The sequence below is a fragment of the Tauraco erythrolophus genome, chromosome 5 (assembly GCF_009769465.1).
Source record: "Tauraco erythrolophus isolate bTauEry1 chromosome 5, bTauEry1.pri, whole genome shotgun sequence".
NCBI classification, from domain to species: Eukaryota; Metazoa; Chordata; class Aves; order Musophagiformes; family Musophagidae; genus Tauraco; species Tauraco erythrolophus.
Genome location: NC_141469.1, coordinates 72,268,727 through 72,295,997, shown reverse-complemented (window position 1 = coordinate 72,295,997; position 27,271 = coordinate 72,268,727). Strand labels below are relative to the sequence as shown.

At 51.2% G+C, this 27,271-nt stretch overlaps 3 protein-coding genes across 5 annotated transcripts; 2 read left to right on the top strand and 1 right to left on the bottom strand.

The window, feature by feature from the left end:
- Positions 1 to 962: 962 nt before the first annotated feature.
- ARL9 (ARF like GTPase 9) lies at positions 963 to 10,718 on the top strand. Of its 3 annotated transcripts, XM_086611945.1 has the most exons (4): positions 963 to 1,103; positions 1,506 to 1,674; positions 4,747 to 4,922; positions 10,236 to 10,718. In XM_086611945.1, the coding sequence occupies exons 1-4, from the start codon at positions 963 to 965 to the stop codon at positions 10,413 to 10,415; spliced, it is 666 nt and encodes a 221-aa protein (XP_086468071.1). In that variant the 3' UTR covers positions 10,416 to 10,718. The 3 variants fall into 3 exon arrangements, with proteins under 3 accessions (XP_086468071.1, XP_086468072.1, XP_086468073.1); XM_086611946.1 differs by lacking the exon at positions 963 to 1,103 and having other exon boundaries at positions 1,618 to 1,674; positions 4,828 to 4,922; XM_086611947.1 differs by lacking the exons at positions 963 to 1,103; positions 4,747 to 4,922 and having other exon boundaries at positions 1,627 to 1,674.
- Positions 10,719 to 12,859: 2,141 nt separating this feature from the next.
- Positions 12,860 to 20,636, top strand: SPMAP2L (sperm microtubule associated protein 2 like). The gene is given in 8 exon segments (XM_086612505.1): positions 12,860 to 12,865; positions 14,582 to 14,643; positions 15,657 to 15,797; positions 17,359 to 17,479; positions 17,778 to 17,897; positions 19,009 to 19,140; positions 19,663 to 19,838; positions 20,449 to 20,636. Coding segments are annotated over 8 exon segments (873 nt in total). The 3' UTR covers positions 20,564 to 20,636.
- A 1,664-nt stretch (positions 20,637 to 22,300) lies between these two features.
- On the bottom strand, positions 22,301 to 25,642 carry HOPX (HOP homeobox). Its single transcript, XM_086612238.1, has 3 exons — positions 25,617 to 25,642; positions 25,206 to 25,382; positions 22,301 to 22,923 (listed from the first exon to the last, which is right to left on the bottom strand). The coding sequence occupies exons 2-3, from the start codon at positions 25,347 to 25,349 to the stop codon at positions 22,846 to 22,848; spliced, it is 222 nt and encodes a 73-aa protein (XP_086468364.1). The 5' UTR covers positions 25,350 to 25,382; positions 25,617 to 25,642; the 3' UTR covers positions 22,301 to 22,845.
- Between the last annotated feature and the right edge of the window lie 1,629 nt (positions 25,643 to 27,271).

The window sequence follows — 27,271 nt, the reverse complement described above, 5'->3', positions numbered from 1 at the left end:
TTAGTTAAGGCCTTCAACAGATTTATCAACGTGTCTGACTCTGTGTGATGCAAGCACTGTCTTCAATGTCTTGTCCCAATTAGTCATTGACCACAACAGAGCCCAGGCACAAAGGATCTTGGGCTGGATTATACAGGAGAAGATAATCCGAAGAGGGAGAACAAAGCTGTTAGGAGAAAGTGTGTGGTGGCTGACTCGGTGTCCTCTATTTTGCAAGCCAGCTGCCTTACTCTAGTGGGGTTGGCAAGAGTGAGCTAAAACAAAGTGTCTGGTTGTGGTGGTGGGCTATGGGGAAGAGGCTTCCACTTCTCAAGTGGAAGATGTGTCTGGTCTCCTAGCACTGCACAGGTAGCCCCCAAGCATTTCTTGAAACTCCTGGTTTGGTCTGAATGCAGCAAAAACATTTTTCCATGCGTGGACTTTGAATGGGTAGAAATAGCATCTCAGGTGGCAGTCCAGAGTCACTTGCTGCCGCGTGAGTGCTGAGTAGAAAGGATGGTTCTAACTGGCTTGTCTGGGTGATGTCCTTCTTAACCAGCAGCTGGTGACTACAGGAGAGGGACAGCGCTCTCCTGCAGCGATGCAGTTTCTGGAGGGCGATTTTGGGAGAGGAGATACTGGAGGAGAATGCAACAACGTGTTCTCCAGTCGTCTTCTCTGGTCAAACCTGGCTGAAGCGCTGGCTTGCGGCGCGGCGGGGAGCCCGGCGGTGTCCCTGGGAGTGGTGTCCCGGTGCGCCCGGGTAGGAGCAAGTGGGAGCGAGTCCCAGCGGCCGGAGGGCGGCAGCAGCGGTGGGGAGAGCGGCGAAAACCCACCCGCCCCTGAGACCCGCCGCCCTCGGCTTCGTTGGCCCCGGCGAGTTCGCCGCCTGACGCGGAGCGCCCGCCCGGCGCGGGGGGAGGAGCCGCGTGCGCGGGGGGCGCCCGGCTGCGCGGAGCGGAGCGGGCCGGTCCGGGGCCGCCATGGGCGCGCGCCTGCGGCCCGCCGCGCTGTGGGCGGCGGCGGCGGCCGTGGCCGGCGGCGCGGCCGTGGCGGCCTGGGCCTGGGCCCGCCTGCGGAAGCGGGCCGCGCCGCCCGCCGCCCGCCCTGCCGCCGCCGATCAGGTACCGGGGCCGTGTGGGGGGAGCGGGCGAGACTGCTGGGTCGGGGAGCGCCGACGGGGCCGTCCGGGGCCTCTCGGCGGGGCTGCGCCGCCCCCGGCCGCCGCCGTACCCCTCTCGCGCTCCCCGCCAGCGCGGCGGGGCCCTGGGCCGGGCGGCGGGGCCGCCCTCTCCGCTTTCCTCCGCACCCGCGTGCGATCGGAGCGCGGCCGGCGGGTGTCCCTGGCTTTCATGCGCCGTGCCGGTGCCGCAGGAGCCCAGCAGGCACCTTCTCCCTCTTCGCCGTGAAGCGGCTGTTGCTGTTCCCTCCAGACCCCGTGCTGCACCTCCTTCCCCCCGCCAGCCCTGCTGAGCTCCGCGCTGGCCCTGGCCGCCCGGCTGAGCGTGCTGCTCCCCGCTTTGCAGGGTAAAGGACGCAGCAAGCAGATACTGGTGCTGGGCCTGGATGGGGCTGGGAAAACCAGCGTTCTCCACTCCCTGGCAACTAACCATGTCAAGCGCAGCGTGGCTCCCACCGAGGGCTTTAATGCCGTCTGCATCAACACCGAAGAGTCCCAGATGGAGTTCCTGGAGAGTGAGTGAACCTGTTTTAGTACAGAACGTAAAATAAGTTCCTATGCTGTGTCCTAGGAATCAGGCCTGTATTTTAAAGCCTCCTTATTCATAGAATGGTTAGGGTTGGAAGGGACCTCAAAGATTGTCTAGTTCCAACACCCCTACCATGGACAGGGACACTTTCCACTAGATCAGGTTGCTCAAAGCCTCATCCAGCCTGGCCTTGAACACTTCCAGGGATGGAGCATCCACAGCTTCTCTGTTCCAGTGTCTCATATCCCCCAGAGTGAAGAATTTCTTCCTTAGATTTAATCTAAATCTTCCCTCTTTCAGTTTAAAGCCATTGTTCCTTGTGCTATCACTACATGCACTTGTAGAAAGTCCCTCTCCAGCTTTCTTGTAAGCCCCCTTTAGGTACTGGATTTCACTTGTGCCTACTCTGATAATGTGAAATTGTGATTATTTTCTCCTTGAGGATTCTGCTTTCCCACCCCATTTCTTGAATGAGATGATACACTTATGTTAGAAGGGATCCATGTACATTCAGCCCTGTGCTCCAGGGAATTCTACTCCCAGAGAGAGAAGAGTAACAAGCCTGATTGCCAGAAACCAGCCCAAAGCAGAGGTGATGTGGTCCATAGCCATTGTGTGTTGTACAGCTTCTCCTTGGTGCTCATGCCTGGCAAAGGGCAAGAGCAGAAGAGGAATGAATAATAAGATGAAAGAAGAGAGGGGGAGGAGCAAAGCTTTGTACTCTTTTTGTTCCAAAGCTTCATAAGTGGTATTTTCTAGTCTTTAACAGCTTTTGAATGTCTATAGGTTTTCACTAAACTGTCTGTGTTGTCCTTAGCACTGACTTTTGGGTATTGTCTGTGCCTGCAGAGAGCATCTCCTGTGATGGTTTTGGGGTGTCACAACTGTTCTAGGCGCAGCTAGCTGATGGGGAAAGTAGAGGCCCTGGAGTCAGGTCAGTCCCTGGTACAGAGAGGCTCACATCCTAGCCTCATCACTGCCTGCCTTCTGTGGAGGCAGAAGCTGCCCTTTGCTTCCTGCTGTTTCTGCACTGTGCTGTGCCAGTGCTCGACTGGCTCAGTTGGCAGCTAGCGCACAGACGCCTCCGTACCTTTGGCAGCAGGCCTAGAGGAGTTGTGCTGTTCCCAGATAAGTCTTTGGGATGTGAGGACAAGGCCACTAAGGCAGAGTTTCATTCCCAGTGCTACTACTGTAGGAGGCTCCACAGTGTCTTAGGGAAATCATATCTCCAGAGATGCTTGTAGCCTGTACCCTTCTGCTAGTAGGTGTGAGACACTCGTATATCCTACTGGGAGGTGCTTTGCATAGCTGAGCCCAGGGAAACCCACAGTATCTCTGCTCCTGCCCGGGATAGCCTGGGCCCAGTGCTGCACACCCCACAACAGAACTTCTTGTTTCTGAGTCGTCCTTCCCTCTCTGGTCCGGGTTGGTAGTGACCGAGATGTGATGGCTGCCATCTGACCCATGGGAAATGAAATGTCTTAGGCCAGTTTCAGCTGGGTAAATCCATGCCTGGCTCTCTAATCTGGTTACTTATCCAGTCTGTACCATTGCCTAGTCTAGGGGTCAGCAGCCTGTGCTGTGATCACGTGGCACAAGGTGATCAGCAGACAGCAGGGTTTTTATTTTGCTTGTTTAGACAGATAGAAGACTGTTCCATCTTTTTATTTGTACCATCATATAGATAAGTGGATGGTATCTTGCCTCTGCAAGGGATAGGAGCTCCTGGCCTCTGCTGAGTTCCTTCTGGTTTGGAGGAAAAAAGTGTTCTCTGTGAGGTTGCTGACCCTGGGTTATGCTATGCATGAATGCACTTAACAGAGGGAACGGTGGTGAGCCCCAAAGTGTCACAGTACAGAATCAGAGGCATCTGTCTGAAGCGTGATGTGTCAGTCACAGCCCTTTGGCTCTTTCCACAGTGGCAGACTTGCAGTTCTGCCTGCAGATTCGCTGGGGCTCTGAAGTCAGGCACGCCCTAGTGGGAAATGTTGCCTCCCTTTCTATGTTATTGAAACTGCTGAATTGTTTTGACTTAAGTGAAAGCAAAACTGCTTTGAAACAGAGCAGAGTCACTGAGGGCAGTAAAAGATGGCTGACTAACAAGTCAGTTTTCAGAAGAACTGTGTAAGGCAGGAGACAATTACAGGGAACCCCAAACATATTGCCTTGAGAACTTGCTACGTTTGGAGACTCCCCCTTGCCTTTTGGTCACCTCAGTACTCTTAATCGAGTGGTTCTGCAGTGTACCTAGGAGAAGACCTGGAGAACTGAAAACACATCTGAAATACTTTGTATACTGTTGCTACTCCTGCTCTTGTCAGACTCAGCAAAATACCAAACTTTTTTTGTCCCCGGATAGGAAAAAGAATCTCGGGCAACTTGCTGCATATGGTTTCACCACAGAATTGTTGTAAGAACTGGGTTTGAAAGTGGACAGCTTTCCTCTGTATCTAGCAGAGAGGGGATCAGGGGTATGCTGTGCAAAGATTTCTCCCATCACCTAAGGATTGCCTAAAGAGTCTGCTGGGACTTGATTTTCCTCTCTCCCTATGCTCCTCTGCTTATTTGCAGTATGAAAGCTGTAGGAGTTTTGAACTAGTCTCTGGTGTCATACAAATCTGATGAGAGTCATCTCCACCTGAGAGCTAAATTTCTTCTTTGGAAATCGTAGGCATGTGGAGATAGGTTATATGGGGACATTCTCACATGGTGTTTATAGACACTGAACCTCTTTCAGCAATCCCTACTAGCTTGAGAGCAAGAACCAACAAGGCAAAAAGCAATGATAAAGAAACTGAACTCAGAATCCTCTCAAAGTAAGAGCTTAGAATGGATTTTTTTTTTTTTTTCCCCCCAGAGCACGCACGTATTACTTGCACAGTACTTGACTGGGGAAAATAAAGCCATTTCCAGTCTTACGTAGAGTAGCCCAAATACTTTCGAGTCTTTGTTAACCCAGATACCTTGAGTTTCCAGCCCAGGGCCTCCTGTCCACACCTCTGGGAGCAGTGCTGCTTGGTTTACTTGGTGAATATTGTGCTGCTGTCTTCTCTTCCAGTCGGGGGCAGTGAATCTCTGCGTTCATACTGGAAGATGTACCTGCCCAAAGTGCTGTTGCTAATCTATGTCGTGGACTCGGCTGATCATGCCCGACTGCCTGTGGCGAAACAGCTGCTTCATCAGCTGGTGCAGAGCAACTCCACCCTACCCGTGGTGGTTCTGGCCAACAAGCAGGTAAGAGTTCCCTGCTACTAGCTGAGCTTGGGCTGGCAGCAGCTCTGAAAACAGCAACAAAGCCTTTCAAAGGAGGCTTCATGCCTCTAAGGAGGCTACATGGCTGGGAGCTGGGGGTCTTTCTGGGACACCTGTTGACTGCAGAAGAAAAACTGAGGTTGAGTTTTGGATCTGCAGGATGTGGGTCCTGTGCTTGGAGACGATGCAGAGCTGTGGGTGGAAATAAAGGTGCAAACTGCAGTAGCGTTGCAAGGTTTGAGAGCTGCAAGGGAGAACACAGACCTGCAGTTAGGTTTTTGTTCTGAATGCCGGTCTAGAAGTACCACTTTACCTAGCAGCAGCCGGGAAGTGAAGCACTGTTGTTTGCCTTCAGATTGCTTAGTTGCTCCTAAGGCTGCTGCTGAAGCATGAGAGAAGAACATGACCAGGAGTGCGGCGAACAGAGCGGGCAAACAGGGCATGGTGCGTCAGCCAGGGCGCTGCGTGGCAGTTTGCATGGAAGGGCGCTGAGGTGCTGCTCGCCCAGGTCAGTGAGGAATGATGTCCACTCAGCAGAGACCTGCTGCCTCGCTAAGAGCTACACCCACCGTGACCAATGCAACTGCACAAACAGAAGCGCAGTGGAATCACGCAGCCGCCCTGGTGTCAGGCTGCAGGGTGTGCCCTGATATGACACTGGTACAGGACGGCAGTGGTGAGCATTCCTGTGGGAGATGTGCCCAGGTAGAGGAACTCCTCCGACTAGTGACAGAGCTTCACGAGGAGGTGGACAGACTGAGGAGCATCAGGGTGAGTAAGCGGGAGATTGATTACTGGGACAGCATCCTGTCTTCCCTGGGACAGACCCCGCTGACTATAGAAACAAGATACTGAAGGCTTCCTGTCCCGTCTTCACCAGGGTGAACATAACGATCAGGATGATGAGGGGCAATGGCAACAAGTTCGTGCCCAATGTGACAGGCGTATTGCCTTGTTGCCTTAGCAAGTCCCTCACCCTTCCAGGTGACTGTAAGTAATAGATATGAGGCTCTGCAGGTTGAGTCAACTAACCACAAGGAAGATAACTCATTAAGAATGGAAACTTCAATAAGGATCAATCAAAACAAGCCTAACTTAAAAACTGCTCCAACAAAGAAAAAACGTCAGGTCATTGTCATAGGTGACTCTCTTCTGAAGGGAACTGAGGGCCCAATATGCAGACCTGGCCCACTGTGCAGGGAGGTCTGTTGCCTGCCCGGGGTCCGAGTTAGAGATGTGGTGAGGAAGCTTCCAACTCTACTGATTATTACCCGCTACTAACGTTCCAACTAGATAGTGATGAAATTCCCCAAGCAAGAAGCCTGAGAAAAATCAAAAGATATTTCAGGGCCCTTGGGAGACTGCTTAAGGGATCAGGAGCACAAGTGGCGTTCTCCTCAATCCCCTTAATGTCAGGGAATGAAGAGGGAATAAACAGAAAGACCCACCAGGTCAACACCTGGCTCCAAGCCTGGTGTCTTGCGCAGGGCTTCGGGTTCTTTGATCATGGGTTGCTTTATACCGCACCAGGTTTGCTGGTATCTGATGGGGTACACCTGACACATAAGGGGAGGAGGATCCTTGCACAGGAGTTGTCAGGGCTTATTGATAGGGCTTTAAACTAGATTTGAAGGGGGAAGGGGATACAGTCTGACTTGCTGGGACTAAACCTAAGAGCTGCATATCATTGTTAATCGGACAGTGTCCCAGAGAGTTATGTGGGTATGCTGCACCAGCAGAGACTGAGTGCACTATGTTCAGAGATTGGTCAGACACAATGGTCACTGGCCTGCCAGGAGTCGAGGCAGTGACAGGGAGAGGTCAAGCAGGAGTCAGGCCTTCTCCCTTCAAGGAAAAGGCAAAGAGATCACTAGCCCAGTTAAAGTGCTTCTACACCAATGCACGCAGCATGGGCAACAAACAGGAAGAGCTGGAAGCCATTGTGCAAAAGGAAAACTGTGATATAATTGCCATCACGGAGATGTGGTGGGATGATACACACAACTGGAGTTGGATGGCTACAAGCTCTTCGGGAGAGATAGGCCAGGCAGGAGAGGAGGGGGAGTGGCACTGTACATTAGGGAGGGTATTGGATGTCTGGAGATCAGCAGTGGTGATGGAAGGGTAGAATGCTTGTGGATCAAAATAAGGGGGAAGGCCAATAGGACTGATGTCACAGTAGGAGTCTGCTATATACCACCCACCCAGGAAGAAGATGTAGATGAAATATTCTACAAACAAGTAGGGGAAGTCTCACAATCACAGCCACTAGTTCTTGTGGGTGACTTCAATCTACCAGATATTTGCTGGAATTTGAATACAGCAGTGAGGAAACAGTCCAGGAGGTTCCTAGAGTGTCTGGAATACAACTTCCTGGTACAGCTGGTGAGGGAACCAACCAGGGAAGGCTCCCTGCTGGACCTGCTGTTTACCAAACAGAGAAGGACTCATTGACAGTGTCAAGGTTGGAGGCTGTCTTGGACATAGTGACCATGAAATAATAGAATTTTCAGTCATAGAAGCAGTAGGGAGAGGGGTCAGCAGAACTGCTGCCTTGGACTTCCGGAGGGCAGACTTCAACTTTCTTAGGAGACTGGTTGGAGGGGTCCCTTGGGAGTTGGTCCTGAAAGGCAAAGGGATCCAGGAAGCCTGGACAATTCTCAAGAGGGAAATCTTCAGAGCCCGGGAGCAGGCTGTCCCAGTGAACCACAAGACGAGCCGGAAGGGCAGAAGACCAGCCTGGCTGAACAGAAAGCTCTGGCTAGAGCTCAAGAAGAAAAAGGAAGACTATGACCTATGGAAGAAGGGGCTAGTCCCTCACAAAAACTACAAGGATTCTGTGAGACGATGCAGGGAGAAAATTAGAAAGGCAAAAGCCCAGCTGGAGCTTAATCTGGCAGCTAACATAAAAGACAATAAGAAAGGTTTCTACAATTACCTTAACAGTAAAAGGAGGGTTGGGGAGAATCTCCACCCCTTGCTAAATGCAATGGGAGGAATAGTGACTGAGGATGAAGAAAAGGCTGAGCTACTCAATGCCTTCTTTGCTTCAGTCTTTAATGGTCAGACCAACTCAATGGGTGATATGCCTCTAGAACCAAATGGTGGAGATGGAGAGCATGATCAAGGTTTCTTTCAAGAGGAAATGCTAAATGAACTGCTGCACAGCTTAAATGTGCAGAAGTCTATGGGGCCAGATGAGATCCACTCAAGAGTTCTGAGGGAGCTGGCGAAGTGCTCACCAAGCCACTTTCCATCATTTACCAACAATCCTGGCTGACTCATGGAGCAGATTATCCTTAGTGTTATCATGCGACATGTACAGGACAGTCGTCACATGATGAGGCCCAGTCAGCATGGATTTATGAAGGGCAGGTGTTGTTTGACCAACCTGATCTCTTTCTATGATAAAATGACCCATTTAGTGGATGAGAGAAGAACTGTGGATGTTGTTTACCTCGATTTTAGCAAAGCCTTTGACACTGTTTCCATAACATTCTTCTGCAGAAGCTGGCTGCCTATGGCTTGGACGGGTGTACGCTTCGCTGGATCAAAAACTGGCTGGATGGCTGGGCCCAGAGAGTGGTGGTGAATGGAGTTAAATCTAGCTGGCGGCCAGTCACCAGTGGTGTTCCACAGGGCTCAGTGTTGGGGCCTGTTCTCTTTAACATCTTTATCAGTGATCTGGATGAGGGGATCAAGTGCACCCTCAGCAAGTTTGGAGATGACACTAAATGGGGAGGTAGTGTTGATGTGCCTGAGGGTCGGGAGGCTCTCCAGAGGGACCTGGACAGACTGCATCGATGGGCTGAGGCTAACTGTGTGAAATTCAACAAGACCAAGTGCCGGGTCCTGCACTTGGGCCACAACAATCCCCTGCAGCATTACAGGCTTGGGGAAGTGTGGCTGGAAAGCTGCACAGCAGAGAAGGACCTGGGGATGCTGGTCGACAGCCAATTGAACATGAGCTAGCAGTGTGCCCAAGCAGCCAAGAAAGCCAACGGAATCCTGGCATGTATCAGAAACACTGTGGCCAGCAGGAGCAGGAAAGTGATTGTCCCCCTATACTCAGCACTGGTGAGGCCACACCTTGAGTACCGTGTCCAGTTTTGGGCCCCTCACTTCAAGAAGGACGTTGAGGTGCTGGAGCGGGTTCAGAGAAGAGCAACAAAACTAGTGAAGGGTTTAGAGAACTTGTCCTGTGAGGAGCGGCTGAGGGAGCTGGGACTGTTTAGTCTGGAGAAGAGAAGGCTCAGGGGGGACCTTATCACTTTCTACAATTACCTGAAAGGAAGTTGTAGGGAGATGGGGATTGGTCTCTTCTCCCATGTTATGAATGACAGGACGAGAGGGAATGGCCTCAAGTTACGCCAGGGGAAATTTAGGTTAGATATCAGGAAAAATTTCTTTACAGAGAGGGTTGTGAAGTATTGGAACAGGCTGCCCAGGGAGGTGGTGCAGTCCCCATCCCTGGAGATGTTTAAAAACCGTGTGGATTTGGTGTTGAGGAACATGGTTTAGGGACCCTGACAGTGCAGAGTGAATGGTTGGACTTGATGATCTTGAAGCTCTCTTCCAACCAGATGATTCTATGATTCTGTGTTTCCTCACAAGGCAATGCTTTCCTCTAAGATCTTTGTGAAAGTGTCAATGACTGGTGCTGTACCTGGAATGGAATTGTACCTGTGGTATGGTCAGATGACGGGACGGAACAGCCCAGGTTTTTTAAGCCCAGATTTTGTTTTAGGAGGGCTATGTGCTCGGTTTGCTCTACGTTGTTACCTCCTAAATTTCTAGTACCGTAGGCATATTACTCGTAGTTGTTTGCGTTACTCTTGAACGCAAGTGCAGGGTTTGGCTTCATCACAAACACTACTACTGATTCTCTAGGTCCTGGAGTCAGAAACGCTGGTGGCTGAGAAGGCACACAGGAAATGACTGTTGTATGTTTGCCCCTGTTATTGTAACTCTGTGCTGGGGGCTTGGGGTCTTGGGCCAGCAAGACTTCAGTCTGCCTGGTACAGGTAGTCTTATGTTGTTATCAGAAACACTGGAATTACTAGAAACAGAACTGTACCCGTATTTCTTTGGGAAGAAACTAGGTTAAGGATAATATTTTTTTTTTCCTCAAAGCATTTTAGGGCATAGGAACTTGATCTCATAGAAGGTATGTAAGAATGGTGCCCCCAGAGCCTTCGAGACCCTTGCCCTCCCTGGACAAAGGCAGTGGCTCAAGGCAGGAATGGTACTGCCACCTCTTGCAACTAACAGGCTCTTTCTGTTTTTGTGTATCAGGACCTCGAAGGTGCATATTGCATCACCGCTATCCATGAAGCTCTGGCACTGTCTGATATTGGGGATGAGAGGAAGATGTTCTTGATTGGTACCCACGTGGCAGAAGACGGCTCTGAGATCTCCTCCAGCATGAAGGATGCCAAGGAGCTGATAGCGCAGCTGGTTTTGGATACACAGTGACAGCTCTTTTCCTGCAATGCAATGTTTGCAGCTGAGGGAGACGAGGTGTTAGTGTATGGTTAGTGTGCCGCATGGCCACTGAAATGTACAGATATTTTTCCTTGTGAGTGTGGAATTCCTCTGAAAATGGTGTCTAGTTGGTAAGAAAAATCTATAGTGGTTTGAAAATACATTTGAAAGTAGTCTATTTTTTAGCGTGTTTGTAGGGGGAAAATTAGTCTTAGACAGCAGAGCTAAAGGGATGTATAGCTTAAAGATGAGATGGCTTCTTGCCAGGTGGGAATCAAGTGTTAACTTCAGTGGGAAGAAAGTTTTATCCAGTGAATTTAACCCTGGCTTGATGTCTCAGGCTTAAATTGAAATATGTTTACTTCACAGGTTATACAGAACCCTGTGAACAGTATTCTGTTAAAAATGAGACCTCACTTCTGACAGTGTCAGAAATTTAAAGTGCTGCGACTAGTGTTTTTGACAGTGACAGTTTTTGTCGTTGCTAGTATTGGAGCTGGCTTTTAAGGAGTGGAGAATTAGTAGTCTCTGGAAATTGGGTTGATTAGTGCTTCTTTAGTGGGTAAGAAGAAGAACATGAAGCAGTAAGACATTCTTTCTTTGCCTAGAGGGAAAAACCAAAACAGTGTCATTCTGGGGTAGAAGATTGGAAGCATTAAGTTAAATTGGCACCGAAGGTGGGAGACTCCTCCATCAGATTTGAGCGGCTTGTTTCAGTTTAGTCCCAGTTGTCCCTCGAGCAAGGCCGTCCTTACATGTGAAAAACCTGTTGTTTTTGGAATTGATTTCTGTTAGGCAGCAGGTGAGGAAGACGAGGTGCTGACAAGCATCCTCGTAATTATACTCCAAGAGCGCGATCCAGGAGCAGTTCTGTAAAGAAACCTGTTTTGCGACCTCATTTATTCTGTGAGGGTTTATCAGTTTTGTCCTTTGGAACCGATGCCTAAAGCAGAAAATTCTACCCCTAACCACAGTGGTCCGGGCGTCATTACCCGCACGAGGAGCGCTGCAGGAGACCTCGAGGCCGTTGTCCTCGCAGCCACCTTTAAAAACGGGCCTTTCCACCCGCCGGGCTCGGGCTTCCTCCCCGGGGCCCCCCGGGGGAACCGACCGCCGCGGGAACGGCTCCTTCCGCGGCGGGGGCGGGGCTGCGGGCGCCGCCGTTGCCGTGACGACGGGAGCGCTCGCTATGGCGGCGCGCCGGTGGGTGGGCACGGGGCGGCGGGGGCCCGGGGGGAGTGACGGGGCCTGCGGCCTCGGCGGGGGCTCCTCCGTGTCCCGGCCCCTCGCCCGCCGCGGCGTTCGGGGCTCCGCCAGCTGCCGGCGGGAGGGCTCCCGGGCACTGGGCGGCGCCGGCGGGCCCCTGGCACCGCAGCTCCGAGCGGCTCCCCGCAATCCCGCCTGGTTCCCCCCAGTGTCGGTTGTCGCCATGTCTCTGTTTTTTTCTGTCGTCCCTCTTCTTAGCCCCTTAAAACGCGGCGGCTTGTTTTGTGCTGCTGCGGAGTCCCGGTTTAATACGGCCGCTAGGCCCTCGAGGCTCTCAAAATGTCCCTTGGAAGTTACGGAAGGCGACAATTAGGGGTGGGCTGCTCTGAGCCAGGCGGGAGCCCACAGGTCTGCAGCGGCGCTGGTGCTTGTCGCAGGAGGGGTATGGTGGTGAGGGGACATGGTGCTGGGGATGCGCCGTCCTGCAGCCTCGGGGCCGCCAGCACCCTGGCAGGAGGGAGCAGCCACTGGAGAGGGGCACCCCACGTGCAAGTGCAGCTGCACTGGGAAGGTACCAGGGGAAAACAGTACAAATAACTGCCGTGCAACTGGATCGTAAGGAGATGCATGAGCTTCATCAGCCTCGTGATTATTTCACGCTGAAAAGCAGGCAGCCGAGGCTGCAGGTGTTACCAAGCTCTACATTCACCTCTTCTTGCCTTTGCGGTTTCTTGTTACCTGTCTGCACGCTCACACAACACGTAGGAAACCCTCTGAGCTCCGGCCTCCCGGCTGTGTGTCCAGGCCATGCTTCAGGTCTTTTGGAGAGGGTTCAGTAGAGCATTTGTGCCGAGCAGCAAGACAATATATCAGATAATGCTGTGATAAACACACAGAGGAAACGATGCCTGATTTGGCCCTTCCCCCTTCTTCTCGTGACAGACAATGCCTGACTGTCCTGCCCCTTAGAAATCAAAGCTGTGACCCTTTACTTTAGAAGGAATTGATCTCCATGGGAGTTGATCCCACTTAAGCAATGAGTGTGTGTGAGCTCAAGGCATTGGAGAGGAGTCATTTCTGTGTTTGGCTGCAGCCAGGCTTTGTTTTCCCAGCTGGGAAGCATGAAGGGGAACCAGAAGGCAAAAGGCTCCTCAGGGCTGTCCCCTTGTCAACGAGGTGACTTAACTCCTGCAAGTTGCAGAGCTGCTGCAGGTGTTTCCTGTGTGAGCATGCCTGTATGTCTTTTGCCATGATAAAAAGATAGAAAGTCATCTTTTTTTTTGTAATTGGAAAAAAACAACCTTAACGATTGTCAAGTGAGTTGAGGGACCTGGTTGGACGTACGTGTGACTCATCCCTTGGCTGGGCCATGATGCAAGCTTTGCAGAGCAGTGACTGGGCCAGCAGCGTGGGGCACTAGGGCGGCGTGTGCTTTGTGCTAGCTGTGGCTGTGGCTATGTGGTGGAGCTGTGCAGCGGTGGAAGAAAAGAGATGAGCCTGCCTGCAGAGATGATGCCAGCTCTGGGAGGCAGCTAGGTTCAGGGGGGACCTCTGTCTTTGTAGTTATCCTTCAACCCCTTGCACCTTTGCAAGGAAAAGCCTCTGGGGAAGTGCTTGGGAATGAACAGCTGAAACTGTTGTTTGGCTCCTGAAATGACAGCATGTCCTGTCTTTAACTGGTGGCAGGGGGCTAAAGTCCTACAGGCAGTTCCCTCTGTGGGATCTCAGTGGGGAGCCGTGTTTGCAGTGTTGTGAGCCGCGGTTAGGTGTGATGAGGAGATAAATCAGCCGGCAGCTCGCAGGGAGCACACAGCAAAGATGTTCGAACAGCAGTCTGCCATTGCAAGGATCTCTGTGGTGCTGAGCTCTCTAGCAAGTGTTTGCTGGGGCTCGGCATCTCACCAGAGGTATCAGCCCCATCAGAGAAACCACAGGTGTGTCCCCAAAGCACAGAACCGTTTTCTGTCAGCAAACATCTCTCTCTTTTGGTGGCCCTGCTCCTCTCTAGGGCTATGCTGCCTTATTGCCGGGTGATACTAAGCAGGGAGGCAATGCCTCAGGCTTTCACTTGCTGTGCTTTTTCCATGCTGGGGCACTTCCACAGCTGCCCACATCGTGCGGTTGTTCCCCAGCTGGCTGGGGACAGGCACCTGCAGCCCCAGTGGGTAGGTACGGGCTTGGTCCATGAGACCGGGGAGTTCTGCAATGCACTTGTGGTGCTGGTGTCGCCTAGTCCTCCTGTTTGTACTGAGGCTCACAAAGCACAAGTGCTTCCCAGCCACTGGGGATTTCAGGCCTGGACACTTGATCAGCAGGAGCAGACAGCAATATCTGAGCTTCTTGAAAGGTTTTGGTCTGATGAATATTCAGTAAAAACATTTTTAGTGCTGCTCCTAGGGCACAGGCTGTGTATGTTTCTGTGTCTCTATACCATCTAAGACCTCTGTGCTAAACCGACTGAAATAGACTGATAAATAAAAAGTATGTCTTCACTTGTGCTCCTAAAGCCATGTGGGAACCAGTGCTGTCTCCATGGTGCCTTTTAGTAAACTACAAGAGTGTTGGTAACAGGTGTTTCTGTTCATCTGGACTCCTGTAGGCTGGGAGATCATCCATCTCCTACCTACTGGCGTTGCATGGCATGTTACTAACCAGAAAAGTACCTTCCCCCTCTCTCTGCCATGTCCAAAGAGACCCTGCAGTGAGGACAGAATTGCAAATTCATGTCTCTGCAATCTAATATTACAAAAATCTGTGGGCTTGTGAGTCCGCCAGATTAAATGGATGGAAAGTTACTTGGAGAGAAGAGGTCTTTTAAACACACTCCCACAAGGGATGGAGGCAAAAGCACGGGGGTTCAAGAGTGTTTATGGCTTTGAGTACAGCAGTAGCTTCTTTATGCATTGTTGGTTTAACTATATGTTAATGGCACGTTTGTCCCTTTTCTGCAGTTTTTTGACAGGATACGAGAACTTGCAGAACCCAAGAAAGCTGCTTGTGCAAATGATCGCAGGTAAGGAGGTGCCCAGACAGCCCTGTCTCGAGGGCCGAGGACTGATGGGGCCTCAGCTGGTGCGGACCCTTTGTATTTGCCTTGCTACAGCTTTCCTCTCAAGAGCAGAAGTGCTCCAAAAAAAAACGATTGAGCTGTTTGGTGCACGAGGGGCATTCTTCAATTTACCTTTCTTGTTTTCAATCCAAAAACTGGGCTTGGCCCAAATCTTGCCTTTGCTTGCCCGTCTGAGCTGCCCCACTGAGATGTTGCAGGATAGGATGGTGCTGTGGTGCAAGGGGACCGGACCTCATTGGAGCCGCAGGCTGCTGTATCCTGGAGGACATCATCAGGCTTTAGGAGCAGAATTACTGTCTGCATTACGGGTCAAGCTTATGGCTCAACAAGCCAGGGCAACAGTCTCTCGAGAACGTCTTTTCTCCACTGTCTGGATGGGTGTCACTGTGCTTAAAAAGGTTCCGCAAACCCATTGTCCTGTGGTTCCCTGTCCTGACTACCCTGGTACCCTTTCCCATCATGGCCACTCTCTCAAAGGGGATGAGCAACTCCAAATTTGCCGTGGGCACAGGAGAGTAACCACTAACATGCTGCAAAACCTCACCCACTTCCATGGCACACCCTGACCATAACATTATTATTATTTTTACTGTCATACCTGTGGTATAGTTGGGTGGTAATAGTGAGGCAAGAAAAACGCAATCATGAAACTCCCCCAGGGGTTTCAGAGATGTAATGAAATGACCCTTTCCTGCACATCCACTGATAACTGTAAAACCAGACTCATCACTTGAAGGCCCTTCTCTGTTTGAGTTGACGACACCACCTGGACAGTGTTAGGAATTCTGGTGCCAGAGAAGATGAGTGCTCAGGGAAAGGCAGTGGCACTGTACAGCTGTGGGGAGCCATAGGGACTGTGCGTGTGTCGCATACTAGGCAGGGAGGGATAGCCCCAGCAGGCATATTGCACATTTGTGCATGTTTCTAAAATTTCACACCCTTGCTGTTCTTGCTAGGCTCGTGTGGGGAAACCAAGAGACGATCTGGACCCTCTCGCAGAGTGCTATGACAATTCAACCATCTCCGAGAACAGTGGCACTGGCCAAGCCCAAGAAAGATTTGGCAAGCACCAGTGCAGGTCAGTGATGTGACAGCACATTCTGGGAAGGAGGCAGCTCAGATGGTGCTCCTCTCATCAGGGGGATGTGCCGGCTTCCAGGGGAAGGGGAGGTGCCGTCTCCTCTCCTGCCACCGCTACCCCACAGGAAGCTCTATGCCACTGAGACCCACCGGGCTGTAGTGCATGCTTTGAACAGGGGACTGTCTGTAGCAGGGAAGAATGTGTTATGGGAGCATAGTCACCCTGAGTGCTTGACTTCTAAAATGAGGAATATCTGTGGGGTGCTGAGTTTTGGTGCCCTTTTATTTCCTCATATCTGCTTCCTGGCTGTGGGAAGGGCTTTCTGCCACACATGTTGGTTGCTGGTCTGGTTAGAGCTCTGGTTTCGGATCAGCTGCCATAGGAGACAGACTTAATCTCAGTCTCTAAGCACATGTGAGCATGTTCCTCTACTGTAACCAAAAAACCCTTAACAAACCAACTGCTCTGCTTCAGCTTGGAAGCAGAGACATTGCGTGCATGCATGTGTGCCTTAATAGAAACATGTATGTGTCACACCTGTGTGTACAGAGGAACTGTCTGTCCCTAGAGTGTTCCCTGTCCGTACTGGGGCTGATGCAGCCTAGCCAGGCACCTGGACATAATTAGTGATCCCCTGCATCCTCTTGGAACCTGGCCTACATTTTGAGGGTAAAGGTTAGGAAGTGCTATGAACAGAGAAATCCAGTCAAAGCAGTCCACGTTAGGAACAGGAGTGAAAATTGATGTAAAAAAATGTAAACTTCAGTGGGGCTGGGTGATGTGCATTACTTGAAGCAACTCATCTGTAGCTCCGTTGGAGGGGTTGGAGCTCTTTCGGAGACAGGATGGTGGTTTGCTAGTCTGTAAGAAGTCCTAGCAATGAGAATGGAGATGAAACCATGTTGCACTCCCAGCTTTCCTCTACCTGGAGGGATGTCAAGACGTGTGTCTGTAGTTTTCTCTCCTCTGCCACTGTCATCGGTTCAGGGGCTCTCATTCGCCTGGGAGCTTCTGCGTCTGACTAACGGTGTCTGTCTGACAGCCCTCCCTGCCTTTCTGCGCACCTCACTCACCTCTTCCCTGGTGGTGACAGCTGCCAACAGCTGTGGCTGATGGAAAGCTGGATGAGCATGCGCTAGGCAAGCCTGGGGACATCCCAAGATGAAAGGATCTGGAAGAGCACAAGATGCTATTAAGCCACTGCAACAAAGAGGTTTCTAAACTGGCAGAATTGAACCACAGAGATGCTGCCAGGTTTGTGTTGTGGAGTGGCTTTTTTGAAATGGTCATGGGAAGGCCTAGACTTTTTAAGCACTGAGAGTGCTTAAAAGAGGACTCTGCATATGCAAACACATTTGCCTTTAAAGTCAGAAATCTCAAGCAGAATGCCCAGTTGTTCATGGCTTTTCCATGTGCACTGGTGCCAACTTTTGTACATGAAGCAGGCATGGATGTTCAACCAGACTTAGGATACTATCTGCCAGGATCACATTATCTGGCAGTTGCCTTTTACTACTAACTCTTCTGTGCTGTTCCTCCAGACCCCTCTTCTTGTACAGCTGTGGACGGGAATCAACGATCTGGGAGCGTCCTCTGGTACCAGATTTTCGCGTCCCTTCTGATCGGCTGCTGAAGTTGTCTGAACCTAAAAAATATCATGCTGCTTACCTGCAGCAAAGGTGAGAGTCTAGAAAGTCTGTAGGATGCTATAGGGTAGGCCCTTGGTCTGGCTGCATCAGTGCAGCCTCAAAGTAATAAGTGCAGGAACAGAGGATGGGTACAACAGAGGGCAAAATGCAGAGCAAGGACTCTGCTGGGATTAGGGGACCTCTGGACTTATGGTTGTGAGTGGGTTCTACACTGGCAATGGCCACAAAACAATGCTGCCTTCTACTGCAGCAAACATGAGGCTTAAACATCCCAGCTGTAGCTTGGTTTAACCAGTGTGGGTTAATATATATCTGTGAGTAGCGGTGCCATGACTCTCTGCTTCCAGACCTCGCGAGTCCCTCAGTGGCCTGTGTCGCGAGCTGCACTGAGCTATGAGGCCTCCCCGCGGATCCTCGAGCTTGCACGGCCAAAGGCGCTGCACCCAGAGTTTCTGTGGGCCAGAGAGGTGAGGAGATGGTTGAGTGAGATTTGAAGGGGACAGTGATACAGCAAACTCACCTGAGCTTTTTCACCTGTGTCCTGTCCCTGGACGTGCCCAGTGTGTGCTGTGGAGGCGAGAAGCTGTCTGGTTCTGCTGGGGTTCGAGATACTGAGAAAAACTGCCTTTTCGAAGTGAGATGCTGTCTTTGAAAATCTCCCTGCTGAGAGACAGAAAACAGCCAGGCCGGAGCAGCCTAGAACAGCAGGAGAGCCAAGGGAGGAATCTGGGCTGCATCCCTTGATAAAGCAGGCTGGGAAAGTGGAGAATCCTGATGGGAATGGCCTGTTTAGCTCCTAGGGAATACAGTTGTGTTGTAGTTGGATGGATGTGTGCCTATCTGTGTATAGAGGGGGGATGAGCTTGCAAACGCTATGTATATTTTAACTGTTTTACCAGAAGCCTTGTTTAGAGATGTATTCTGAACTGCTCCTTTTAGGCGGGTCATTGCTTTGGCAGGGGTGAAAGCGCTTGGGGCAATCTCAGATTACAGTCATTTCCATGGCAAAGGCTAAGTTTTCTAGCTGCAATCTCTGGGCTGGGAAATAAGGGAGGCTGGGCTGGAGCAGACCTTGGCATCAGTAACCCTCTGAAAAACAGAGGAAGAAGTCTGATGCTGGAGCAATAATCACTTTTGCTGTAGGAGTGCAGTTAACTGCACCAGCACATTTACCCTCAAATCCGTGTGCCTCTCCGTAGCAAGGAAATTATTTGATTCAGCCAGGAAGATGAGTATGAAGAACATTTCTCTACTCTGGAAGACATTTCTCTGCACTTTTACCTGGCTACGCAGGCATTCATTACAGGCATTCCTCTCCTGGCTGCAAGTGGGTGACAGCTGGGGAAAGAAGTAATATTGGCTAAGGTGTACAAATCCCAATAGCACCAAAATGACCTTGTAGTTCAGGTGAAAGAAAAATAACAGTTGCTGGGAAAGTAAGAGCGCTCCTTCTTGCGTCCATATCTGTAGAGGAAGGGTGCTGAGTGTGCATTGCTTTGGAGAGGGAGTGTGTCCCGGTGGGCCGCTGTGGACGAGCTCTTTGTCTGCACATCCCTCCCTCATTCTGAACCTCTGCAGGTGCCAACACGGGTTACAAATGTTGCGGCCTCGGCCAGAGCATCCTCGCGGTTACAGCGTCTGGCAGAGCCCCGGGTCAGGGAGGTGACCTGCTTCTATGAGGACAGCTTTCTCGAATCTGTCATCCGTCCGGTAAGACGGCACTGCCCAGGACCGTGCATGTCAGGGACGCCAGGCACGACAAGGACAAGGGGCGGGCAGTGGGCATGCAGTCACTGGTGGCTTTTTTCATGGCAGCCCTGGATGTGCTGCTCTCTGTGAGGCTGGCATTACTGCTTCCGGGCTGGCAAGCAGGGCTCGTCCTCCATCCCGATTATGAACTGGCTCCCAGCAGACATCCCCAGAGAAGGGCAGACCTGTGCCTAGCCTGCAGTTGTGGGGATGGAGAGAGATGTCTAATTGGGATCTCCAGTGCTGGAGGATGGGTTGGACAAAGGGTTATAAGCAAGAGGAGGTTGGAGAGCAGGTTGTGGGACTGGCCAGGCAGTGGTTTCTCCTTCCACAGCTTGTCTGGTGCCAGACACAGCTGTGGACAGGATCATGTCCCATCTGTGCCTGGTGAATGACTGTGAACCTGGGTACGCTGAGTTGCAGGCTGGTCACCCTTGCATGCCAGGAGCCCCTGTAAGGACCTTCCTCCCCATTCTTCCACAGGTGTCCAAGTCGGCTCAGAAGGCAATTGCAAGCCCTCGGACCCTGGAGCTGGCTAGGGCAAAAAGATTGCATCTTGACTATGTGCCTCCACGGGACGCTGCGTGGCCAGTGACGAAGGCTGCAAAGCAGGCAGTGGCCACACCAAGGCTTGTGGAACTGGCCCAGCCTTGCAAAAGGTAGATGCTACTTCCCTGCCGTGGGGAAATGATCAGTTGTGAGCCCGTTTTGTGCAGGCCATGACACTTTGTTGATTTGGGTTTGGCCAGTGTGATTAAGCCACTGCCCTTGCACTTCCAAAATGCATGGATTTTATATGGCTGGATGTGCTAACGCTAGATAGATCGTGGTTTTTTACAAGCATTTTTGAGGTGGAAGGAGAACCAAAAGAGAAGAAATAGGATCTTTCTAATTCCAGCAGGAATTACTGGTTGGGACTTCTTAATTATTGACTAAAAAGTAACCAGTTGACACATGGTACAGTGTAGCACATTCATGTTGCCCAGCATGATGCAGCTGACCTCAGCCCGGGCTACACGAAATGCCGGGTAGGACATTTCATGGAGAGTGAGGAAATGCCTGGCTGTAGCAGCTGTGACAGCTTCAGGGAGAGATGAAGCAGCCCCTCTCACTAGTGTTCTGGTGACAGCAGTGAAGGCATGACTGCTTTTGTCCTTCCTTGATAGAGAAGGGCAGGCAGGGCTCAGGTGGAGGTGTGTGAGCTGGTAGGCAGCTGGGAGAGCTGGCCCTGCTCTGCTCGAATTGACCAGCTCTGTCCTCACTCCCTAGGCCTCCTATGAACTTGGCTCAGTTCAACCCAGATGCGTTCACAGTGAAGGAGGCTGCTAAGAAGGCAACTTGTTCTGCTCGGATCCAAGACCTGGCTCGTCCGATTAAGCGCTGAACTCCCTCGGAAACACTACCCGCTGCTCATGCCAGCTGCACCCCATCACCCCTTGGAACATCACCCTCTCTGAGCTGTGCTGTGGCTGGGAAACCTGCTTGAACACGGTGCAGAGGCAGCACCCAGCAGGACAACTTTCTTACGAGCAGCCACTTTTACTGGGCTTATCTGAGGAGTTAAATAAAATAGTTGTTCCTTAAGAACAAAATAGTCACCAGGGGAAGTGAGCAGAACTTGACTTAATGTGGGAAGCCTGTCTCCTAGGATGGGTTATGTCTGGAGTTTATCACTCGTCTGTTTTTTCACTATAATAGTTAAAGTAGTAATGAAACAACTGGTGGGGGAGCCAGCACAGGAACTGTTCTTTCACATAAAGAAGTGTGGCAAGCTGATGGCTCGCAGTAGGTTGATGCAACACAACAACTGACCTTGGGTTTCAAAATTTTTGCTAAAGTTGAGTGATCTTAATGATGCTGAAAGTTTTGTGCTTGTGACAGAAGCAGAAACACAACAGGCTGCAAAACTCCTGCGCCAATTGATAAGGTGCAAAGCTTTAGTACAGGCTTTGGAAATGCTGAGGCAGCATGTGCGTTGAGTTGGCTTGGATGTGGGGCCTGTTTTCTCAAATGCCTGGAGAATGGGCAGATCCAGCCTTTTGCTTTGCGTGCATCTTTGCTACAAGTTACACAGGAGGGTTAAATCTGTGTGGTTCAGATATTCAGTCGTGTGACCCTGGGCAAAATAATGGAGCCTCTGCCTTGGGATTTTTGGATCCTAACTCAAAAAAAGCAGAGTTCCTCTCAGCGTAAGGGAGAAGGCATGCTGCAAAGACTAAGAAGAAAACAGATATTGGTGCCAGACTCTGCAGAACAAACTCTGAGCTCCAGTTGGGTCTGAGGGTGAGTCAGTTTGGCAGCTGGACTGCAGGGGAACACCACAACCTGTGAAGGACATGGCACAGGGAGATTGCTTTTATCTGTTTTCTAGGAGTTTGGCATGCTTTGCACTGGCAACCTAACCGCTGGCAGTGGGATGGAGGTACTGAGGCAAGAGAGTTGCTCTCCAGCAAGGGACAAGAGTCATAAATGAAAGCATGTGGCAGTTTCAATCCGACTGTATCTTAATCTTCCCTGTGTTAAGCTGATTCTCCTTCCAAAGGAGCAGAGGCAGGTGACCACAAACCAGAGAGGATTAATCAGAGGATCCGCTAATTGGTTCAATAATCCACTAAGCAGAGGACTTTTGAACCCTTTCAAAGAAGGTAAGGACACTGGGCAACGGTGCTAGTTATTTTTTAGCCCATGTGTTGTCCTGTACCAGGACGGATGAGAGCTGGGGCTTTGTGCAAAAGCCCTAGTGCAGCTGCGTGCCTCAGGCTTGAGAATGGCCAGAAGGAGGTGGATCTGCCCCCCCACACCCTGCAAGGGAACCCAGCACCAGCCCCTGCCACTCTGGGGCTTGGGGTGAGTGTGGGACTGCGTGGGCTGCCAGGGATGGACCCATTTGTGCCTAAGAAAGGAGGTTTCCCATGGCTGTGGGCTATCCCTGTGGCAAGAGGGAAAACCCACAGTGCCCACTGAGGTTGCCTTGGAGAAGCATTGCCCTCCCAGAGGAGGGAGTCTGCCTCCTGCCATGGGGGCAGGGAGCACAAGCAGTGACATAACACAGCTCTTCTCATCATAAAACTCTGGTTTTTTATTAATGCATTGGAAAAAAAAAAAAAGACCAGTTCTTTCCCTTTGGTGACCTTTAACAGAAATGTGAGAAAGGCATTCAAGGAGGGCTTGGTTTGGTCTGATTATGGTGTAGGCACTTGGTTTGCCAATATCCAGAGATGACTCAGGTATCTTGAGCTAACCAAGATCACCTGAACACTACATCTGGTTTTTCAGGTGCCCTCCTCTCTGGATGATCTGTATATTAAAGCTAGCACACATACTTTGCCTGTGGGGATCATAAGGATAAGAAATCTTTTTTCCTTGCTTCTATGTTTGAACCTTTCAAGACAGCTTTTCTGCAAGCCTGGGACAAGGGCGTAAGATTGCCTTGCCCTGTGCAGCTGCTGTTGAGGGATAGGATTCATTAGACAGGTTACGCAGCCATCAGAAGCTGTATACACATATATATATAATATTTTTTCCTGGTTATGTACACTTTAAATAAAACTTATGTTAAATAGCAGGGTATTACTTTGTATCTCAAAACATATTGCAGCAGAAGAACCCCACTCTGAAGAGCTTCATCATCATTTACAGCAGGCATGGGGACCGGAGCAGCATCCTCTAGTCCCTGACAGACCCACTTTCTGAGGGCAGCCCTTCAGACTTCCTCCACTCTGCCAGGCGCTGCTTGAACCATTTCTGGAGAAAAAAAAAAAAAAAAAGACAGACTGAGTGCACTGGACTGAGCAAACACTTTGCTAAAGGTGCAGACATCACCTGGTCAGCAGGCCAGCAGGGACCAGGCGAGGGAAGGCGATGGCACTGCTCTCTTCTAGCAAGGTGCTGCACTGTTCCCTGGCAGCAGGACACCCGCTCGTGACCAAACGGTCTTGTTACCCATGTGTGCATCTCTTTCAAACTCCTTTCTCTTGCTCGCTTCAGACCTTGACAGCATGGGTGAGTCCTCATTTTATTGCTGTGAGCCCAGGTTTTTCTTGCAAAAGAGTTAAGAGATTGGCTAAAGTGTCTGTTGAAATGGCTGGAGCAGTGAAACAGTCACTACAGGTCCAAAAGCAACAGGAACCGAAAGTTAACTGCTTCAGCATGAGTGGGACAACACAGTGGCTCTCAGCAAATTTAAAAACAAATAGGTTTAAAAAATGGGTTAGAAATGATCTTAGCCTTCAAGCAATACACATGGCTACATTATTCTGTAGTAACTTAGCATCTCTAAGCCAACTCCCAGAGCTGCTGATGCCACTTCAACACAACTTCGATTTCAAGTGTTAGATAAGATGCAGCTGGATAAAGCCACACTGCCTCCATAAGAAGATACAACTCCTATGTGCCGGAAGCACAGCTCAGCCTTTTGTTTTGGAATGTGCCTGTGATCTGCTTTATTGCTGCTCATTTTGTTGCTATATTTGTTCAGGGCTATTTTTGAAGCTATTGTGGTCTGTGATGATACAACCACAGTGCTCTCTACAAGTGGTTCTCTCGCACTAGCACTGCCTTAGAACACATGCAGTCAGATGATTGCCTGCCTAGCCTCCTCCCAAAAATTTCACTTCCTATCTTAAACCATCATCTCCTGTTGACTCAGTACCTCTTTGCATCTCATTTTTACTAAGTTTTTTATTAAAATGGCTGCTATATCTAGCCAATAAAGCACTCCAGATGTCAGGAGCGATGATGCTCTGTGTCATACCCAATGCAGGCACTTTGCAGCTCACCATCCCCATCTCAATCCTGTCCCTAACGTGACCTTCATCTCCAGATCTCCAGGAGCACCCTGCATTCGTGGAAAAAGATGACTATCAAGGAAGATTTTAAGACATCTCCAAAGGTGTCCTAGGCATATATGGCCTGTGCTTACAACTTGCTTTAGGCAAAAAAAAAATGGAGCAGCACCATTTCTAAGGAGGAAAAGGTATTTCAGGGGTACCGCTGCCTTGCTGCCTCAAACAAGCAGTGGTGCCTGCCTGTCACCAAAGCACAGTAGAAGAGGGGTCTCCTTTCCCACTCCAGCCAAGGACTGTCAGTGCAATGGATGTTATACCAGCATCCTTCCCTGGGACAGGATAAACGTTGGCATTCCCTGCTCAGCTCTCACATCCCTTTGGCTTTGCCCAGGGAGAGGCTGTCTCGGCAGCTCTTGGCAAAATGCTGCTAACTTTTCAGTGGGCTGGATTTCTTTCCCATACCCATAAATGCTGCTGTGGGTCTAGTAGCTTATAAAACACCTGCACCAAAAACGGCTGCACTGCAGCCTGAAGGAATTGGGAAGGAGCTCTTTGCTTTCGAAGTCCGGGGTAGCCTGCAGGTAGCCAAACAGAGCACAGGGCTTGGTGGGAGCCCCAGACAGTGGCACCTTGTCCCTGTGGTGGGACATTTGGAGGCCTCTGTGTCTCCTGGACAGGCTGACAGGCTTGCCCAATATCTAGGCTTGGGAGCGCTGAATTAGCTAATCATAGTGAGGGGGAGCGTGCACAGCCTGAGCACATCCCACAGCACGTGTGCTACACAGGTGGCTGTGGGATGAAGGGGCTACGATTACAGGGGAAGGGGCTTTGGGGCTTTGGGGCAGGAACATGTGGGGTGTAGGGAAGATGTGGGGTACAGGGAGGTGCAGCGGTGCAGAGGAGCTCTGTAGGTGCAGAGTGGGGTTGGGGGTGCACTGGAGGTTGCAGAGTTGCAGAGGACACTTGTGGGTGCAGTGTGGGGTGCAGTAAGGAGTATGTGGTGTAAAGAGTGGTGCAGGGAGTGCAAGTAGGGAGCGCATGGGGTGTAGAGGGGTGCAAGGGGAACATGAGAGGTGCAGGGGGTGCAGTAGGGAGTACGTGGTGGGACAGAAGGGAGCAGGGGGTATGACAGCCAGCCAGGGACAGGACAGGCAGGAGATGTGGGGGGAGTGTGGGGCACAGAGGCATGCAGGGGGAGCAGGGCTGGTGCCAAGGCAGGGGCGAGGGATGCACACTCACCAGGGTCTGCTCCTCGGAGAGCCCGGTCTCGGCCGCGATGAGGCACAGCGTGGTGGGGTCAGGATGCTTGTTCACCTTGCAGAAGTTGTACTCCAGGATCTCCAGCTGCTCCTCAGTGGGAGTCACCGGCTTCTCTGTGGCCATCTCCTCCTGGGGCAGGGCTTATGGGGCCAGGCACTGCGGAGAGCAGCCTGTGTCATTGCCCAAGCTGGGAGTGGCTGGTGGGGCCACACTTGCTGAGCCCCAGATTTGCCATCCCTGGCCCCACCAGTCCTCCCCTCCCTAGTGGCCTCTGGGCCCTCCCCTCCCTTCCCAAAGGCATGCCGGGGAGCTCAGCCAGGAGCCCCGAGCAACTCCCGCCTCAGTTTCCCCACTGTGGCAACCCACACACCGGCAGCTGAGCTCTCTCACCATCCTTAGCCGGCAGGAAACTGTAGCCTGGCCTCTGCTCAGCACTCCGCTGTTGCTGTATTTATAGCCAGCATGAACCCCGTGGGGACAATTCCTGTTTATAGCCATATTTAGGCCTGGGCGTCACTTGGGAGTGATGTCACGGCAATGGGCATGTTGGGGGGGTTAATTTAAAGAAATTAATGAAAAAACATTATTTATCCTCTGGGTGAGGGGTCAGTATCTGGCACGCAGCCTAGTGTTTTGTTTTTTTTTTCTTCTCCCCAGCCACCAGCCAAGTTTGTGCAGGGGAATCAGAACCCAGAGGATGCAGGATCCTTTGGGAGCATGGGCTTGGACCCAACAATCACCCCTTTTTTCCTCCAGGTCAATGTCCTAGTCCTCCTCCTAGCAGCATGGTGAGACATCACACAAAGCTGGTGATGAGCAGGTGAGCTGCTTTGTTTTTGCTGATATTTAATGTTATCAGGCATGGGCATAAACAGTCAGTTTCATTGTTCCTGAGCATCGCTAAACAGTTTGTTTTTCAGTGTGTAAGTGAAGGGTCAGTTCTCAGAGGACCGCAGCCCGTGTCTGTTGCCCAAGCGCTCACTGCAGTGAGCTCCCGGCAATGGCACAAGCAAGGAGCCCACATTCTCCTCCAAAGTAACATTTGTCCCACTTGTGCTTTGCACGAATCTCTGGCAGACTTGGCACAAAAGCACAAGCAAAACAAGTAAGTACACCTTGGGTATGTCCCACACCTCTCTTCTGCAAGGCTCCAAGTTTGCTCCTGTGTGGCAGATGGTCAAGCCTGCCAATTCAGTCAACTAAAACACGAGGCGTTGCCCCCACAAAGTGTGCAGAAGTCCCTTGACACTGAATCATCTTGGTGTTTCCGAAACCAAGCTGTGGGGTGTTGGCAAGGGAGGAGCTGGATGCAAAAATGTGGCCTTTCTTGATCTGCTCTCCTGCTGTCCGAGCTGCCTGGCTCATCTCTGCCAGGCAGACTGGTTGGTGTTGCTGGCTCTGCCAGGACCCCTTGGCCCACTGTGGGACTCCTTTGGGCCATCCATGCCCCTCCTCAGCTGCAGACCTGCCCTGCCTCCACCTTGCAGTCCAGCTTCTTCTTCCCTGTGGCTCTGGGATGTAATTCAGGCACCTCCATCATGCTGCACCACTACTGCGTAGCTTTAAACCCAACTGCTTTCCTGGTTGATGGATAACTCACCTTAAACCACTCAGTACCCTGGGCTGTACCGAATGCCCCAGGGCTCTCACTTGCTGATAGCACCGCTGGGATGGGGCTCAGCTCCAAAACTGCCTTGCAGCTTGCAGAGAGCCAGCTCTCCTATTCATGAGAGGCTGGAGAGATCCTCTTCTTTGAGCTTCACCTCAAAAAGCAAAGGCCCCACTGAGCCTTGGCTGCAGGAGGTTGCTTTGACTAATGAAAAGATCCTTTGGCATTTGAGTAGGGGCTTATAAATAGACCAGAGCTGGTTGTGAAACAGCCCACTCTGCTTGAGTCACTTGGGAAATACCGATTGTAACAAAATGGTTGCGTAAGGCTGGAGAGCCTCTGAACATGATGTAGTGGGCTGGTGGACAGCATCATCCACCACCCTGGGTGGACTGGGGAAAGACCACCTTTAACCCCAGGTGCTGCAAGCTGAGCG